Here is a 19,047-nt window from a genome sequence, read left to right as displayed (position 1 = left end):
CTGGGACGGGCCGGGGCGTGGCCCCGGGGAGCAGGGGACAGTGAACGGGCCCAGCAGACAGCGGGGAGGGCGGTGGGCGGGCAGCCGGCTGGGTTGGTGGGCCCAAGAACTCAGGTCGCCCAAGGCACCGCCGGCGGTGGCGCGTGGCCCAGGGGCCCGGAGCTTGCGCGCGGGGGTGGTCTGGAGACGATGCGTTCCCGACCAGACTCTCCCTGCGCCCCGCCCCTGTGTTGGCTCCCGGCGGCGGCGGAAATGAGGCAAAAGGTTCCCGGCCACGGCGCCCGCGCGCCGGAAATGACGAAGGGTGGGAGGGCGGGGGCTAGGAAGTGGCGATTGCGCAGACTCGCCGCAGGCAGGACGGCCGGGTGGGTCGCGGGGTCACTTCCGCTTCCGGTCCGTCGCCTTCTTCGGTTGCTTCCCGTCCGCTCGGCGGCTCCCCTCCCCCGCCCGGCTCTCCGCGCCCCTCCCGGGCGGCGGGGCGGCGGGGCCGTCGACGTGCGGCCCTCCGTGCGTCCGCGCGTGCGTCCGAGCGCGGCTCCGCGTCCGCCGCCCGAGGCCCGGAGCGCGCCCCGTGACACCGAGGCCGAGCGGGGGCAGGGGGCTGCCCGCCATGAGCCCCCGGAGCGCGGCGTGAGCGGCCCGAGGTGAGCGCGCGCGGGCCCCGGGGGTTGGGCGGGCGCGCTCGGGCAGCTCGGAGGCCTTCGCGTGTCTGCGCCCGCCCGGCCTGGATCGCCCGCGGCTGTCCGTCTCTCCGCGTCTGCCTCCCGCGGGCCCCACCTGGGCCTCGCCGGTGCTCGTGTCCGTGTGTGTCTCGGCGTTTCCACAGAGCGCTCGTCCCCGTGTGTCTGTCCCGGTCTTGTTTTTCTGTCACGTCTCGGCGTCGGAGGGTCAGGACTAATGCCCGTGTCTCCGGTCTGTGCCTCTCTCGCCGCCGTCCGCCGTCCTCCGTCCTGTTTGTCCCGGTGCTCGTCTCCTCCGGCCCCGAGTCCCTCTCGGCGGGTCTGTCGCTTGGTCTGGGATCTGGCATTCCTCCCAGGTTCATGAGTGAGGCGTGAAGAGCCCGACTCTGCAGTCAGAGGCCCACTTTGTGCAGCCTGTAGTATTTATAAGCTGACCAGACAGTTCCCTAGTCTTTAAAATAGTAGGGCAGCCGTGCCTAATAACGGAGGTGATGCTGCCCCTGTCACTAGCTTGTCCTTAGCTGCTGGGAGCTCTGGTTCCCATTATTACTTGTAGATTTCCTGTTCCACACGGTTAAGGTTTGATATCTGAGTAACTCTTGGAGAATTTTGCCATATCATTTGTCTTTTATTTGATGTAGCAATTTTGTTTGGGTCAGCCAATTGTGAAAAACCTAGTCTCCTTCTTAGCGGTACCTATGAAGTCTTAGTTTTGCTGTGTTGAGTATTTCTTCTAACGCCCTTTAGTATAAACACACTGTGTTAAGATAGCATGTCGTCTTTCGAAAATGTTTTTTTTCTGATAATGAAAATCAGCCAGTGTTATTGAGCTCCTACTATCTGTGGGTCGCGGAGTCGAGTACTTTATGTTCCCATTGTATTTAATCAACAAACTCGGCAGCTGGAAATCCTTTTCTTTATTTCAGAGTTGAGCAAACTGAATCCCAGGGAGGCCAGAATTTGGACCCAGGTTTCGTTGTTCTTTCCCCTTTTCCTTGTCTGATTTCTCAGTCCCAGCTGAGCCTCTGTTCGTTTCTGGGCCTCTGCCTTCTCTCCTTGCCTCCCTGCCTCACTCTTGTCTCGCTGCTTTATCTGTCCCTGTCTCTGCCCAGGTTTCTCTGTGCCTCTTTCTCTTCTCTCTCCTTCCCTCCTCTCCTGCTCTGTGTGTCCGGCTGGGCCTGTCTCTATCCCTGGCCTTTTCCCTCTAACCATTCACAGCCGTCTCCGAGTGCCTGGCTCCCTTGCGCTCTGGGCAGGGACTCAGGTGATAGGAGGTCTCCACAGGAGAGGCTGTGGGCAATGGTCAGAGCCTGCTCTGGGACCCGGCTGCCCTGGGGGGGCCCGGGCCTGGCTTCCTCCCCGTGAGGCATCGGCGAATCCCGCACGGCCTGTGAGGCGGAGCAGAGGCACAGGCGTGGCCCTGGGCGCGGGCTGCAGAGGGCTTCGTGGATCCCTGTCCCCCTTTTGTTTCTTCTCCGTCGCCTTTCCCTCAGCACAGGTTAAGTTAAAAGGACCTGTTTTGGAGCCTGAGGTGGCCTGGGACGGAGTCTGCGCCGCCTGCCTAGTGCGTGACCTTGGCTGGGCGCTTTAGCTCTGTGACCCATCTCCTCCTGTTAGAACCTGGCGTCTGTGTTAAATGAGATCACACATGTCCCGTGCTCCCCGAGTGCCTGGCACACCGCTGGGGCCCAGCCAGGGGGCTGCACTCTTCTTTATCCCCCCCACCTCGGGACGCCGTGTCCCCCTCCCCGGCGGACCCCCTCCTGGCCATCTCCCTTCCTCTACCCCCTCCCTGTGTGCCCTCATTTCTGCCCCCACCTGCTCTGGAGGTCTCTTCTGCCTGCCCCCCCTTCCTTCCTGCTCCGTTTACTGAGTGGCTCTTCCGGGCCAGCTCTTCTGCTGGGAAAAGCCTCGTCTGTCCAGAGCTGCGTGGTTGCTGCCCCCATGGGCTCCGGGGGTGGCCTCAGCCCGAGTCAGACACGCTTAGGAAATCACGAGGACAAGCCCTGGTGTGGGGGTGGGTCAGGCTGGAGGTTCCTGCGGAGCCCAGCGGAGGACAGGAGGAAGAGCGGGGTGGCTGTCTCAGGATCCACGCACGGGGACAGCATGCGTCCCGACCCCGGCTTCCCTCTGGGTGTGTAGACTCTGGATCGAAGCCCCATCTTACAGAGGAGAAAACTGAGGCTCTGGAGGTGCAGGCTAGGAGGTGTTGGCTAGGGTGTGCCCCAAGGGCCCTTGGCTCCCCTGTACGCTCTGCCACCCGAGCAGGAAGGTGCTGGGCACAATTGAGGAACTGAGAGACGGCGGGGTGACTCAGGCGGAGCCTCGCCGGCTGCGGTGGGACCCCCATCCTGTGCTTTGAGGGCCAGGCGGCCGCAGGCCCCACGCCCCGTTTCGAAGGTCCTCTCCACCCGCAGATGCGGTGACCCGCCCGTCGCTGCCGCGCCGCCTCCCCCCTTCCAGTTGCCTGGCTCTGCTCACCCCGAGGCCCGCCCCCGCCCCCTGCCACCATGTCGACCTCCTCGCTGCGGCGCCAGGTGAAGAACATCGTCCACAACTACTCGGAGGCCGAGATCAAGGTGCGGGAGGCCACGAGCAACGACCCCTGGGGCCCGTCCAGCTCACTCATGTCCGAGATCGCCGACCTAACCTACAATGTGGTCGCCTTCTCCGAGATCATGAGCATGATCTGGAAGCGGCTCAACGACCACGGCAAGAACTGGCGGCACGTCTACAAGGTCAGTGTTGGGGGGGCCCGCCGGGCAAGGGGGGCAGCTGACTGGGGGGCACCCGGAGGCGGGCCCACGTTTCCGGAGGAGCTGGAATTCTGTGTCTTTTCAGTGAAGGCAACAAACGTAGCGATTTTAAGAATTTTTAGCTTTGTGTTTTTCCCCTTGTAGAAGTAAGACCATTGTTTAAGGCTGCGCTGGGCTGTGGCTGCCGTGGCCGTGGCGGCTTCCCGCCGCAGTGGCCGCTTCCGTCGCGGAGCACGGGCTCCAGGACGCTTAGGCTCATGCTTGTGGTGCTCGGGCTCAGTTGCTCGGCAGCGTGTGGGATCTTCGCGGACCAGGGATGGGACCATGTCTCCTGCGTTGGCAGCTGGATTCTTATCCCTTGTACCATCAGGGGAGCCCCAAGCCTTGGGAGCTTTGAAGAAGCAGCGGGTTCTAGGCTGGTCCGCTCTGAAGGCCTACATGGGTGCTCCGTGTCCACTTCCGTGTGCCCCAAGTCCAGCCCCCCCGCAGCTCCTGTCGGCCCCGGGGTCCTCTGAGTGGGGCTCTAGGCGGGGTGGTAGCCCCGGGAGAGTGGGGGCGCGGGACAGCTCTATCTTTGCTGCGGTGGTGCTCACACTGCCATGTCTGATTGCCAGAACTCAGAGCTGTGTGAGAAAGAAGGAGTTTTACTGTAAGTCATTCCTTGCTTTTAAAAAGGAAAACAAGTCTGGGTCTTAGGGATCATTCCCCAGTAGGAGAACTGAGGTTTGTTCCTTAAAAAAAACAACCACCTTCCCAAGTGTTTAAGTTTGGGCTGATAACAGTGGACATGACCGGCTAGCTGACGGTGGAATTCTGAGTGGCTTGCACCGTCTGCTCTTACACACACGGCGGGGATGGCTGTCTGGGTACGCTTGCCATTTTCCAGAACTGGGATTTCTGGGCCCGTGTGCGTGCCCCAGCCCGGTGCTGTGCACACACGCCCCCATCCAGTGCACAGACAGACAGACCGATCCCAGGCTTTGGGGGAAGGGAACTCGGCTGCACATGGCCCTCTCCCGTTTCACTGCTGCTCTGGGGGCCTTAGGCCTGGCATCCCAAGGCGGGTCCAGGAGTGGCCGGGCTGGGGCCTGCCTCTGGAGAGTGGGTTCCTGGGCCCAGGAGCGCCGAGGAGTCCTGTCCGTGAACTTTGGCGGTTGAGGGTCTGCTCTGTGTGGGGTGCGCAGAACAGGGAGGCGCTGGTCTCGTGGCCTGGAGTCCGTGCTGGCCCAGCCGCCTGGCCCAGGGAGGCTGCAGGGCCCCACAGCGCTGGCTCCCTGCCACGCCCTGCTCGGGTCACTGATCGCCTGAGTCACTTCTTGGGGAGGGACGGGGCCTGGTGACTGGGCTGTGCGTGAGGGCGGCGGAGGCACTTTCTCCAAGGCTGCCCCCACCACCCCCCGCCCGGCGTTGGCGTGCAGGTTTGCAGCGGTGCCCACTAGCTGGAGCTCTGGCTGCGCCTGCTGTGAGGGAAGTGCTGTCGGCGTGGGGCCTGGGTGGGGCTGCGCTCAGGACTGGCACCCTGGCTCCCGCCGGGCGAGCTCCTGAGCCCTGCTGGAGCACACCGATGGCCAGGACCCGTGGGGCAGCCCGCCGGCCCTCCATGTGTGCCTGGGGCGGGGATGGGTAGCTCGTCTCCTGGGGACAACGGCGCCTGAGGTGGTGACGGCGACTCCCGGGGCCGCGGTCACTGGTGCCTGCTTCCTGTGCGGAGGGCGAGGGGTGGCGGCTGCACGGTGCTCACACGTGTCGTTCCCCTGGGGGTTAGGTCGTCCCCGTGTTCACAGACTGCAGACTGCAGTTCCAAAGTGCTCAGAGCCCTGAGATGAGAGTTCTGAGGCTGGCGCCAGGGCTGCTTCTGGACTGGGCTGCGGTGGTCGGTCCGGTGTGCGGGCCGCCCGGCGCATACTGTTTGCATCCCCCTTCCCTCGGGGACTGCTGTCATGTGTGGCTGTGACCCCGGGAAGCCGCTGAACCCCAGGGCACGGCTGGCCCAGGGGTCAGGAGCCTGTGGTCCCCATGCGGGGTGAGGTGTAAACACCTCTGGATGGGTTAAAGGCTAATCTCAGCAATCTGGTAACCGTATCGACACACCCCCGGGAGCTGTGCCAGACCTCGGCTGGGCTCCCGGGAAGGCAGTGGAGACGTGACCCGGGTGAACTCCAGTGTGGCTTGCAGCGTGGCCCCAGGGTGGCCCCCCTGCTGACGTGGCAGCCCAGGGCGGTGCAGCGGGTCTGGGAGGCCCGGGTGTCACTTGCAGACCGCATGTGCCCTCTGCCCGAGGACTGCGGCCGGGGCCTCCCTCGCTCCTAGAGGCCTTGCCTGAGGTGTGGACTGTGGGCTATTCCCATCTAACTTGTTGGGAAAGAGGTTTGTCCCCATGTTGTAAAATGAGAAGATCCCAAAGGCTGTTTCTTCCCCCTTCTGAGGCTGTGGTCCTCCAGTCGTGCCAGGCGGGGGTGGAGTCCCTGCCTCAGACGGCACTTGCTAGGCTCTGGGTGTGCACTGGGCACCTGAGTGTGACCTTCCAGGTCCAGCTGCGTGGACTTTTGTCTTCGTTTTTTTGAAACGGCAGGTCTGTGCTGCTCAGGAACACCTGTGTGGGCTATGAGACACACAGAGGTCGAGCCCCACAGTTCGTCCTTGTCATCCAGGGGCTCGGCGTCGCGCCGTCATCACCCACCTCGTTCAGAGCATCTTCGTTCCCCAAGTCCCAGCTCTGGGTTTGCCCCCTTGGATGCTCCTGTGAGCGAGCTGGCACACTCTGTTCTTGGGGCTCGGTTCCTGCTGCCGGGGGGCTGTTGTCCAGGTCCAGCCGGGCACACTGCCGCTGGGCCCTGGGTGACGAGGCGATGCCCTTGCAGGCCATGACGCTGATGGAGTACCTCATCAAGACGGGCTCGGAGCGCGTGTCACAGCAGTGCAAGGAGAACATGTACGCCGTGCAGACGCTGAAGGACTTCCAGTACGTGGACCGCGATGGCAAGGACCAGGGCGTGAACGTGCGTGAGAAGGCCAGGCAGCTGGTGGCCCTGCTGCGCGACGAGGACCGGCTGCGGGAGGAGCGCGCCCATGCGCTCAAGACCAAGGAGAAGCTGGCACAGACCGCCACGGGTAAGCGGGGGTCACCCCAGGCTGGCATTGCGGCGAGACACCAGCGGACGGGTGGGGGCTTCTCTGCTGACCGTGGTCAGGGTGGAGTGGTGGGATGCTGAGGGCTGGGGCTGCAGGGCAGGGCTGGTGCTCCCTCTGGTCTTTGCCCCCCGTTTTCTCTTCAGCCTTTGTTCACTCACCCCTGGTGCCTAGAGCAGGGTGGGGGCCAGCTGTGCAGGCTGTCCCCTCCCAGCATCCAGCCCCGGGCCCAGCCCTGGAGACCGAGATGCCGGGTTCCCTAGTGGGAGCAGTCGGGAGCTCTCCAACCCTGGAGAGGGGGAAGGAGGCCATTTATCCCCCAACCGAGAGTGGGAGCTTAGACGGCTGGCTGGGAGGTCCGCAGGGCCCTGCCCTGCACCAGCTGACTTCTGCCCAGGCCCTGCTTGCTCCAGTCCTTCTTCCAGGTGGGGCCGCCTCACCGCTCCTCAGCCTCGGAGCCTGCATCCCACTGGGGGCATGGGGCATCTCAGACTCTGTCCCCTGTGGGGTCCCGTCTTCTTGGGGTCTCAGTGGCTGTGTTCCCTCAGCTTCCTCCGCAGCCGTGGGCTCTGGGCCCCCGCCCGAGGCGGAGCAGGCCTGGCCGCAGAGCAGCGGGGAGGAGGAGCTGCAGCTGCAGCTCGCGCTGGCCATGAGCAAGGAGGAGGCCGACCAGGTACCGCCGCGGGGCCGCGGGCCGAGTCCGTTCTGTCTCCATCTCCACGCCTCACCTCCGCCCCTCCAGCTCTCCCTCTGCGCCCCCCCTCCTCTCTGGAGGACTGGCCCCACCCCGGCTTGTCTCTGCTGTTCTTCACCAGGTCCGCTCTGTCTCCCTCCTCGCGTGTTCGCGTGTTCGCTCGCTCTCCTGGCCTCACGGGGCCCCGCCCCTCACGCTCTCCCTCCCCAGCCCCGCCCCCTCACACTCTTTCCTCCGGCCCCGCCCTTCACACTCCGGCCCCGCCCCTCTCCCTGGCCCCGCCCCCTCACGCTCTCTCTCCCCCAGCCCCCGTCCTGCGGCCCCGAGGATGACGCCCAGCTCCAGCTGGCCCTTAGTTTGAGCCGAGAGGAGCACGATAAGGTCAGAGCAGCTTCCCCGACCTCCAGGCTCCCCTAAGACCCTCCCTAGGTTCCCACTCCCGCACACTCCCGCTGCAGCTTCTGGGGGACCCAGTGTTAGACCGTGTCCCCCCGGCCCCCCCCCCCCCACGTGTGTATCTGCTCCAGGCTGAGGGCGCCCTGCTCGCTGCCTCCAGCACCCCCACCCCACTGGAGGAGACCCCTGCGTCAGGCGCCGTTGCCCCCAGCTGTTCCCGCACAGCACCCTCACTCCGCCCCCGCCCCGCCCCCGTGTCCCTTCACATCGCACCTTTGTCCACATCCCATTTTAATTTTCAGTCGCCTTGTCTGGGTGTGGGGGTTCTGGGGCCATGCATTTGGGGGTGGGTGGGGGCGCAGTGAGAGTCCAGTCACCCAGAGTTTGACCCCTCTCCGCCTGCCACTCCGGGTGGATCAGGAGGAGCGGATCCGCCGTGGGGATGACCTGCGGCTGCAGATGGCCATAGAGGAGAGCAAGAGAGAGACCGCGGGCCAGGAGGAGGTGAGTGTGGCCCTGGGCCAAAGGTGACCTCAGTGTGCACACGGCTCCCTGCTCCTCGGAGGTCCCTCTGTATCCAGGGGGACCTGGCTCACCTCGGGGACAGCCTGGGATCGGTGTGTGCGTTGCTGTGCTGCCTGGAGCCCATGAACTGGGGCGGGGCAAGGGGCCCTGGGGCGGCTTTGGCATTGGTCCCCAGTCCTTCAGGGCTGGTTGGCGTGGAAGCTCAGCCTCCTGGTGGGCTGCCTCCCTACCCCTTCCCTTCCTGCTCTGGGAGTGTCTTTCTTTTTAGGCCTGGTCTGGGGTCATCTCCACTCCTCTTCCTGTTCTAGGCAGTTCTCTGCACCCCCCGGATCACCTCTCTATCCCCCGGGGTCCCCTCCTCTTTCTGGGTACTTTTCTACCATACCCCGGGTTCCTCAATCGGGGTCTGGGGTTCCCTCCTCCTGGATACTTTTCTACCCTCTTCCCCCGGGGTGCCCTCTCAGTCCAGGGTCCCCTCACCCCCCGTTCTCTTGCCTCCTGCAGTCGTCCCTCATGGATCTTGCTGATGTCTTCACGGCCCCAGCTGCTGCTCCTGCCACTGATCCCTGGGGGGCCCCTGTGTCCATGGCTGCCGCCCTCCCCACGGCTGCCCCCGCCTCGGACCCTTGGGGGGGACCTCCTGTCCCTCAGGCTGCTGATCCTTGGGGGGGTCCAGCCCCTACACCAGCCTCTGGGGACCCCTGGAGGCCTGCTGCCCCTGCAGGGCCCCCCGCTGACCCTTGGGGGGGGACCCAGGCCCCTGCGGCTGGAGAAGGACCAGCACCCGACCCTTGGGGGGGCTCTGATGGTGAGACCCCCTGCCTGCGGTGTGCAGCCCTGGGGGTGGGGGACTGGTAGTTGTGGGGCTGGAGGTGGCCTCAGGGATCGGCGAATGGGGGCTAGGTGGGAGGGGCTGGGCCCGCGGCCGCGGGTCACCTGACTTAGGGGGCAGAGGAGAGTGCCAGTGCCTCACACGCCTCCTTCCTGCCCCAGGTGGGGCCCCAGTTAGCGGAACCCCGGCCTCGGATCCCTGGGCACCGGCCCCGGCCTTCTCAGACCCCTGGGGGGGGTCCCCTGCGAAGCCCAGCACCAATGGCACTGCAGGTACTGGAGGGGGACTGGGCAGGGGGGCAGACCCCTGGGTGTGTGAGGGGTCCGGTCTCCTGGGTCCCGGGGAAGCTGAGTGCCATCTTGACCCCCGCACAGTGGTGGGGGGCTTTGACACGGAGGCCGACGAGTTCTCTGACTTCGACCGCCTGCGCACGGCCCTGCCGGCTTCTGGGAGCAGCACAGGTGAGCCCCCACCCCGCCCGCGCTGGGCGGCCCTGCTCTCTCACCCGTCTGTTCAGAGATGAGCACGTGTCTTTTGATGTGATGGCAGGTTTTGAGGGAAAAGCTGCAAAGGTGGTGCGGGGCGTCCCCTCTTGAGCTCCCCAGGTGCTGCTGGGCCTGTGACCCTGGCAGGGCGCCCCGTGTCCCCAGGGCCCCTCTGCAGGCCACGTACCCCTCCTCACCTGCCTGCTGGGGTTTCGGCTCAGGACGGGCGTGGTGCCCGCCGGCCTGGCCTGCGCGCCCCGCTCCTGGGAGACCTTTGTGCGCTGTCCATGTCCGAGCGATGCTCTCTTCGTGGAGGCAGCAGGCCGGGGTCTCCTCCTCCAGCCCCTCTGCAGCTGCTTTTGTGCCTTTTCCCCAACATAGCTGGGGTTCTGGTATTGTTAAAAAAACAAAACAAGGCCCCGCTAAGGGTACTTGGTCCACCTGCCCCCGCCTGGCGTTCCCTACGTGTGTCAGCCTCCGAGGAGCTGTCCCTGCCGCTGGGCCTGCCCCCTCTGTGCGCCTGAGGTGGAGGCCTGGCCCCTGGACCACGGCCTGCTGTGGGTGGCTCGGGGCCCCTCTCCCAGGCCCTGCGTCTCAGGGTCTCCCCCTGAGCCCCTCTGCGGTCCCTTCAGGGGAGCTGGAGCTGCTCGCAGGAGAGGTGCCTGCCCGCAGCCCCGGCGCCTTCGACATGAGCGGGGTCGGGGGCTCTCTGGCTGAGGCTGTGGGGAGCCCCCCACCCGCGGCCGCCCCGACGCCCACGCCGCCCACGCGCAAGACGCCCGAATCTTTCCTGGGCCCCAACGCCGCGCTGGTGGACCTGGACTCGCTGGTGAGCCGGCCGGGCCCCGCAGCGCCCGGGGCCAAGGCCTCCAACCCTTTCCTGCCGAGTGGTGAGTGTGGCTGCCGGGGCGGGGGGCGCGGGGATGGCGGGCAGACCCCTGACTGCCGCGCCCTCCTCCCCGCAGGAGCCCCGGCCACCGGTCCCTCCGTCACCAACCCCTTCCAGCCTGCGCCCCCCGCGACGCTCACCCTGAACCAGCTCCGGATCAGCCCTGTGCCCCCGGTTGCGGGAGCGCCGCCCACGTACATCTCTCCCCTCGGCGGGGGCCCTGGCCTGCCCCCCATGATGCCCCCGGGACCCCCGGCCCCCAACACTAACCCCTTCCTCCTATAATCCAGGGCGGGAGGGGCCTCCCCCATTCTGCTCCCTGGGAGACCAGTGTTGTGAGTGCATGTGAATCGGGGGACCCTGCCCCCCCCAGCACCCTTCCCCCTCCTGGGGCCCACTCACACTACAGCCTCTTCCTGTGTCCCCCGCCCGCCTCCCTGAGAGAAACTGGACGCGGCTGGGGAGGGTGCTGGCCGGAGGAGGACCCTTCCCACGGCATTAGAAGGGGGAGGGGAGCGGGGGGCCCCGCCCGTTCCCCTCCCCCAGCTCCTGACTGGCCCTCAATCAGTGTTTGAGCCTCCTCCTCCCCTCACGCACCCCTCGGTGAATCCTCGGTGATGATTTTGGCAACTTCGGGAATAAATGGCAATTCTCACGGGCACGGAGACCCCGTCCCACTCATGGGTCCTGCGGCCCCTTCCCCCAGGGGTCCGGGGCTTGCAGTCCGTCTGCCTCTTGTGGGGTAGGGGGAGCCTCGATTTCTCTGACTCCGGGTGCCGTGGGGGGTTCTGTGTCGGGGGTGGGAGGGGGCTCCATGGGTGGTGGGGCTGCAGCCCCCTGGCCATCTGGAAAGCTGACCAGGCCGGAGGTGGGGCATAGACGGTGTTGAGAATGGGGCTGGGCTCGTGGGTTGTTGGTGAGGACTCGGTGTACGCACACACACCTGCCGCCTGGGGCTCGGGGCCCTGGGTCAGGGGATCTGCAGGCCTCCGGGGTCCCCAGAAAACACCTGAGTTACCGGGCTTCGCGGGGATCCCGCCACACTCAAGGGACGAGGTCCCACTGTGGGGTGCATCTGCAGCCGTTCTCTCAACTGGCTCTGGCTTGGGAGCCTTGGGGGGCCCATGGGCCGGGTGCCCCGAGATCAGCTGACCTCCTTTCCCAGGAGGTGCCCCCGCTCCGGGTGAGGTCAGGGCACATCTCCAGGGTGCAGGGTGGCCTGCACGGACGCCCGGGCTGCCCCGCTGGACCCCCCTTCCAAGGTCTGGGGGACTGGCATGGGAGCCTGGCAGGTCCTCGACCCTAGCGCTATCTGTGCGCCCCGGTGCCGGGACGGACGGAAGAGGGGCCACCCCGCTGCCCCAGGGAGGGTGGAGACCCAGGGAACTTGCTCTGGCCGGTTGAGGTTGGCCGGACGTGTTCTGCGGGGAGCGGGGCGGGGTTCTGGTGAGTATAGTCCGGCGGGACATGCTTCCTGTCCCAGGGCCCCCACATCCTCAGCATGGCCCACACTCACCTGCCCTCCCCTGCACCACCACCCCCCCCCCCCCACGGAGCCCCTTGGCCCCCTCAAACCGTGATGGTAGGATGAAGGTAGGCGTCCCAGAGGCTTTTCACCAAAGCCGCGTTCCTTTTGCCGTCTTGTTCCCTATGAGCGTGTCTTCTTGCCTGTTCTCCTCTGCTCAGTTGTCTAGTCATGTCTGACCCTTTGCGACCCCACAGGCTGTAGCCACCAGGCTCTCTGTCCATGGGATTCTCATCCAGGCAAGGATACTGGAGTGGGTTGCCAGGCCTTTCTCCAGGCTATCTTCCTGACCCAGGGATCGAACCTGCATCTCTTGCGTCGCCTGCATTTGCAGACGGATTCTTTACCGCTGAGCCACCAGGGAGGCCCCCTGGGCTAATTCTTTTATTTCTTCCACTTTATTTTACTTTTGTTTGAACACTTAAGAGTTTCCATGAGTACTATTTAACATGTGTTCCTTAAAATACAGTTTTAACTGATGCTTTCCAGCGCAGGAAACTACCTGTCTCTGCTCAACCGTTGTCCAACGTCCCCCAGATCTAGTTTCTTCTAAGCCCTGCTCGCAGTGCCTCCCCTAGAGAATTTTGGAGATTGCACTGGCTAGGAATGGTTTGGTGTTGGTTTGTATGTGGTGGGGGGTACCTACAGACTTCCCTGTAGCTCAGGTAAAAATCTGCCTGCGATGCACGAGGCCAGGGTTTGATCCCTGGGTCGGGAAGATCCTCTGGAGAAGGGAATAGCAACCCACTCCAGTGTTCTTGCCTGGAGAAGCCCATAGAGCAGCCTGGCGGGCTACGGTCCAGGGGGTTGCAAAGAGTTGGACACGACTGAGCAACTCACACACAACACACACTCTACAGCAGTTAACCCCACATTGTCAAAGGGGACGAACCGAAGGGGAAAAGCTTCATGACACCACAGCCAGAATCACTTCTGTGTTGCCTCCTGGAGTGTTCCCACTGACCACCTAAAATCTCCGCCCGCCCGCCCCCCCCCCCGCCTTCAATTGCACAGGCAAACTTAAGGCTTACCAGGTGGTGCAAGTTGTAAAGAATCCACCTGCCAGTGCAGTAGACACCAGAGATGAAGAACTCCTTGGGTCGGGAAGGTCCCCTGGAGAAGGAAATGGCAACCCCCTCCAGTATTCTTGCCTGGAGAATCCCATGGGCAGAGGAGCCTGGTGGGCTGCAGTCCATGGGGGTCGCAAAGAGTTGGACACAACTGAGCGTCTGAGCACACACAACATACAACTTCAATCATTATAAAGACAAAAAACGATTGTTTAAAAATGTGAATCAAGCTAGGTGCTAAAGATGGATGTGATTAGAGCTCCAGTCAGACCCCCTTTACCTGTAGCGTGCCACACAGCCCCGCCTGTAGCCGCAGACCAACTTGCGGGTCTCTAAAGAACTGCCCCCCACGGACAGCAGCAACCTGACAAACTGCAGACCAGCGGAAAATACTTGCCAGTCTGACACTGAAAAGGATTCAGTATTCAGAATGTATAAAATACAACCCCCAAATGAACAACAAAACCAACCCCATACAAAAATGTGCAAGGACTTGAAAAAGGACATTTCTCCAAAGACATAACAAACAGCCAGCAAATATCTGAAAAGGTGCTCAGCATCATTAGCCATTGGGGAAGAGCTGATGAAAACCACAGATACCACCTCACACCTGCTAGGGTGGGTACATTCAAGAAATGGGAAATGGCAAATACTGGAGAAAATATGGAGAAACTGGAACACTTGTGCATTGCTGGTAGGAATAGGAAATGGAGCAATAGCTGTGGAAACATTTGGTGATTTCTCTAAAGGTTACACACACACATGCCCAGGACACAGCCATGTCTCCCAGGTGTACATGAAACTAAGCTCACACACCCATGTTCACATGGACACTGTTCACAACAGCCAGCAGAGTAGACAGCACAAGTGTCCATCAGTGACTGAGCAGGTTGATGAAATGCGTGTATGTAGAATGGACTGGATTTCAGCCATAAAATGTGGAAGTTTGGTATCTGCCACAAGGCAGAACGACCTTGAGGACATTATGCTTAGGGAGACAAGGCATACACAGAAGGACAAACAGTATTATGACTCTGCATATATTGCATATATGAAGTGCCCGGAACAGGTAGATCCCTAGAGACAGAGCAGAACAGAGAGTCTGGGCTGAGTAGAGAGAAGGGCCAGTGATTGTTTTAATGATACCAAGCGTCTAGGTAGCGGTGATGGCTGCCTGCATTGTGTTGATTGCCACTGCAGTATACACTTGAGGATGGTTAAAGTTGTAAGTATGATGTTAGGCATGTTTAACAACAAGTATAAAAATGGGTAAGTGGTTGATGATAACTAAATACAGCAATCATGGATGGTACAGAAAGTGACTCATAGACATTTAACCTTGGACAGCAAGGAGATCAAACCAGTTAGTCCTAAGGAGATCAGTCCTGAATATTCACTGGAAGGACTGATGCTGAAGCTCCAGTACTTTGGCCGCCTGATGCTAAGACCTGACTCATTAGAAAAGACCCTGATGCGGGGAAAGATTGAAGGCAGGAGAAGGGGACGACAGAGGATGAGATGGTTGGATGGCATCACCAACTCAATGGACATGAGTTTGAGCAAACTCCAGGAGACAGTGAAAGGCAAGGAAGGCTGGCATGCTGCAGTCCATCGGGTCTTAAATTAACACTTAGCGACTGAACAACAACAGCAAACCTTTCAACACTGATTTCAACAACTCATGAGCAGAACTGAGGAGATCCAGAGTCCCTAAGGATCAAGAGGAAGGGGCTAAAAGTGGGGAAACAAAGCCAGAATAAGTGGCCTGCATCAACCACAAAGACTCCAGAAGAACAGTGGTGTAAAAATTGAAAATGGAATTCAGTATGTAAAAGTTGACAAGGGTGACCACCAGCATCAGGATGGTGTGGGCAGCTCTGGTCTCCGGGGGGCATCCGTGGTGCCCAGTGGGGGTGTGAATATACTGCACCCTCTGGTGGTGTCTGAGCAGGAGAAGCACCATGGAGCCACTAGACCAGACCATGAGGCCAATAAACATGACATCAGAGATGGACCGCAGGAGGACAGTGGCTGCATTGGGACTTGATGAACAGAACCACTTCCCTTGATTGTCAGTATCATTTCCTGTGTCCTGTGGGCCAGTGACTGTCACAGGAACACAGATATTCATTAGGAGACTGAGCACCCAGCAGGTGCAGCAGGAAGGACCAGTGGCCCTGGGGGCCCCTCCTCTGAGCATCGCCCACTCCGCTCTCCTGGGGGTGAGGGTGAAGGCCTGACAGGTGCTCAGGACGGGGCTGGAGCACAGCGCGGTGCTGAGAGCCACCCTCTGGGTGTAATGCACAAACTCACACCCAAGGCCGGGCAGGGGCTTCCCTCAAAACAAAAACTGCCACTGTGTGGGGAATGCCAGGGGAGAGAAGAACCAGGAGGTTGGCCAGGGCCAAGTGTGTGAGAATTGCATCTGTGTCTCCTTTTCTGGTCAAGCAAGACCGGAGAGATGCTGTGGAAGGAAAGGATGGCATTACCCAGAGCCCCAACCACCGCCTGTAACAGAGAGATGGCTTTCACAGCCGCCTCCCCTGGGCTTCTCAGGACATCTCTGTGAAAAGACATGGAGAGCACGTCAGAGTGGCCTGGAGTGGGGCTGAGCTGGTGATGACATCAGCAGTCTTCTCACAGAACCAATACTGGAGAAGAATTCTTGGTCTTTTCCTCTCCTGAGAAGGGAGACACTGTCATACTCCACAGGAGGAGCTCAACCTGGAGAATATACTCATGACACCACTTACATTTTTCACTATTATTATTTTGTGTTTATTTCTATTTACCTGTATATCCTGATCCTCCACCTGCAGGTAAGATCCATGCACTTAGGAACCAGGTCTGTCCTGTTCAGTAACATGGTTGACCAATAACAGGTGTTAAATAACATATACTGAGTATATGAATATGTTACAGGACACAGACACAAGGATGTACTCCACATCCCTTAGAATTCATGGTCTTTCCACCTATGATAAGGATTTATGAACTTAGGACAATGAAAGAAAAAATGGAAAAATTTCATTGAGCTAATAAGATGGTCTAATTTTAACAGAGTGTGCAAGTGAGTTATAGCAAGTTCCCATTTCATCAGACTTACTGGACACTAAATAACTTAAAAAAATGAGTCTTCAGGTTTCCAGGTCCTCACTCAAGGAGCTCATTCAAGTCTTCACTGCATGCTAACAAGAATGAATAGGATGAAAATTCTTGCATCATGAAGAGAGGAGAGAAAACATGGGCACCACTGCCTCCAGGACTGGAGAGAAGGACAGTGACTAGTGGGGCTCGCGGTTCTGGAACAGAGACTCATGATGGAGACACCTTGGGAACCAGGCCTGCTGGGGCGGGAAATGCTGCAACATAACTGATGGGGAGAAAACTCCCTTTGTGCTTTCAGTGGGGAATGGAGGAAGAAACCATTTTCAAATACACCAGAGTGTGGGGTTCTTACCGAGGTCTGCCTTCAGGAGAGACTAACTGGAGCCTGAACTGCTGGGGTCTTCTCAGAGCCTGACTCACCTGGGAAGGGAAATACCCAGCATCCAGCCCAATCTAGCCTTGCTGTCCCATCCAAGGGGGAGAAAAACCTGGAGAAACAGGAGGTTCACAGTCCAGAGGCACAGGTTCACGGGCAGACTGAGACCTCATCATAGGCGGTGGATGCTCCCTCTTCCCCACCTCACCACCACATTCACCACCACATTCTAAAGGTTTATTAACGGTTCCTTTTACCCAGTACACCATGTCCAGATATCAAGAAAACATTCCTAGGCATACTGCAAGGCAAAGGACAGTGTGAAGACACAGAGCGAGCATCAGAAGCAGACACAGCAGGAATGTTGGGATGGTCAGACTTGGAAGGTGAATCAGCTACGATCACTGTGCTGAGGGTGCTAGTGGATAAAGCAGACACGTGCGGGAACAGCTGGGCAAGGAGAGCAGGAGAGGGGCATTCTAAGGAAGAACTAGGAAGAAATACCAGAGACCAAAACACTGCTCAGAAATGAAGGATGCCTTTGATGGGCTTGTTAGTAGGTTGGAGGAAATGTTAGTAGATGTGGAAAGAGTGTCTGAGCTTGAGGATCTATCAGTAGAAATCTGCAAACTGCAAGGCCAGAACAGAGACTTAACACAAAATGTAGTATCCAAGGGCTGTGGGAGAAGTACCAAGGGTGGAACGTATGCACAACGGGATTATCAGAAGGCAAGATAGAGAAAAAGAAAAGAAATATTTGAAGCAACAATGACTGAGAATCTCCCCCCAAAACAATGTCAACACCAAACCACTGATCCAAGAAGCCCAGAGAACCCTAAAGAGGATAAATGTCTTCTCCTCACACCATATATGCAGGCATGTCATATTTGAAATAATATATGTTCAAATATCCAGTATTCTTGCCTGGAGAATCCCATGGACAGAGGAGGCTGGTGGACTCACAGGCACAAAGAATGGGTCACAAAGAGTCAGACACGACTAAGTGCCTGAACAGCGGGGCAGCCTGTCAAGCTCTGGTGACTGAAGACAGTGAAGGCGCTGACTGCTTCCTGCCTGTGCAGAGAACCAGACACCCCTCTGCTCTGGGGCACATGTGTACCGAAGTGCACGCATACTGCTGGGCGCCAGGCTGACCTCACACGACACTTGCTGAGTTAACAAATGCCTCCATGCTGCGGGCCCTGCTCTCTCAAGTCTGCCTTCTGGAGAAATCTGAGATGTGAAGAAGAAATTTCCGTAAGCCGGACCCACCTCCAGGCCACTAGGTTCTCCTGTGGCCTCCACTGACCGCTCAGCTGTGGAGTGAGACTTCCCTGTGGAGGCTTTAATGGGAGACGTCCCTCCTCCCTCCTTACTTACATCCCACCTCTCCTCCTTAATCCCATCAGAATTTATTTCTGGAATAAGTGAGACTGTATTGAGGACATAGGGAGTTTACCACCAGGAAAGGTGAACAATTTATCCTGGAAGTAGTTTTATTTTTGTTAATGTTGAAATAATTGTCCAGGTCTAAGATGGTGCTTCTCCTACCCAGGGTGATGTGTCAGCAAAGCAAAACTTAGATAAATCTCATCCCTGTAAATGTTTCCCTGGACCAGAGATGCAGTGTGTCCGGTCAGCCAAACCCTAAGCACTGTACGCATTTCCTGGTTTCTCCTCACACCAAACGAGTTTCACCAAGTGGTCCCAGACCATCAGATGTTTTTCATCTTCCACAGGCTGGTTCTTTATTCTTTATCCTATAACAGTCTCCTTTTCCTTCAGCTGTATTTTGCAGTGCTTTGAATAGGGGCTATTTCATGACATGTTAAAGTTTATCACCTAAAATGCCTTTATCACTTTAAACAACATAAAGTATTATTTTAATACATGCACTCCAGTGTTCATAGCAGTACCATTTGTAATAACGAAGCAACCTAAATGTTGATTGACAGATGAGTGGATGATAAAGAGGTGGTGCATATATAATGGAATATTACTCAGCCATAAAAAAGAAAGAATTGGGTCATTTGTAGAGATGTGGATGGACCTAGAGTCTGTGATACACAGTGAAGTGAGTCAGAAAGAGAAAAACAAATAGTGTACATTAATGCTGGTTGATTGTTAAAGAAAAATTTACTGGAATTCAGGGATGCCTTACAATGATCCCGCACTACAATGACAACAGAAAGTATGTGTGATACAGAACGTGGGACTCAACAGCCTAAAATAGTTACGTTCTGACTCTGCTGCTGCAACTTGGTGAAGGGGGTGGGGCTTCCAGCTCCACCTCCGGCTCTGCCTCAAAGCCCCTTGTGCAGCCAGCCCTGGGAAGCCACACACTGCCCACTGGATTCCAAATACTCCTGCTGTCTTTGGTTTCCTGCTGAGTGGGTGTCAGGATTTAAAATCTAAGGGATAATTCTTTCACACTGTACTTCACCAGATAACTTGTTTTATTTTATTCTGAATATGTAAATTTCAAAGACACTACTTGATCCCTAAAAATACAACTGGAACCCACATTTTTGAGCACACAAAACTACAGCCAATAGTAACAAAACCCCACTCACATACACGTT

The 19,047-nt window shown here is 59.0% G+C and overlaps 1 protein-coding gene across 2 annotated transcripts; it reads left to right on the top strand.

The window, feature by feature from the left end:
- The first annotated feature begins 349 nt into the window (after positions 1–349).
- On the top strand, positions 350–11,047 carry EPN1 (epsin 1). Of its 2 annotated transcripts, XM_043900145.1 has the most exons (11): positions 350–644; positions 3,098–3,418; positions 6,298–6,547; positions 7,114–7,238; positions 7,566–7,640; positions 8,076–8,159; positions 8,685–8,988; positions 9,174–9,284; positions 9,387–9,473; positions 10,130–10,387; positions 10,463–11,047. In XM_043900145.1, the coding sequence occupies exons 2-11, from the start codon at positions 3,191–3,193 to the stop codon at positions 10,669–10,671; spliced, it is 1,731 nt and encodes a 576-aa protein (XP_043756080.1). In that variant the 5' UTR covers positions 350–644; positions 3,098–3,190; the 3' UTR covers positions 10,672–11,047. The 2 variants fall into 2 exon arrangements, with proteins under 2 accessions (XP_043756080.1, XP_043756081.1); XM_043900146.1 differs by lacking the exon at positions 7,566–7,640.
- The last annotated feature ends 8,000 nt before the right edge of the window (positions 11,048–19,047 follow it).

This window comes from Cervus elaphus, chromosome 4 (genome assembly GCF_910594005.1).
Source record: "Cervus elaphus chromosome 4, mCerEla1.1, whole genome shotgun sequence".
Lineage (NCBI taxonomy): Eukaryota > Metazoa > Chordata > Mammalia > Artiodactyla > Cervidae > Cervus > Cervus elaphus.
The sequence above is the reverse complement of the archived record's forward strand: the minus strand, read 5'-3'. Positions and strand labels throughout refer to the sequence as shown.

Coding starts and splice junctions, on each gene's coding strand:
- EPN1 (XM_043900145.1), top strand. CDS start 3,191: ATGTCGACCTCCTCGCTGCGGCGCCAGGTGAAGAACATCGTCCACAAC. Junction 8,989..9,173: donor CCCTTGGGGGGGCTCTGATG/GTGAGACCCCCT, acceptor TTCCTGCCCCAG/GTGGGGCCCCAGTTAGCGGA. Junction 10,388..10,462: donor CAACCCTTTCCTGCCGAGTG/GTGAGTGTGGCT, acceptor TCCTCCCCGCAG/GAGCCCCGGCCACCGGTCCC.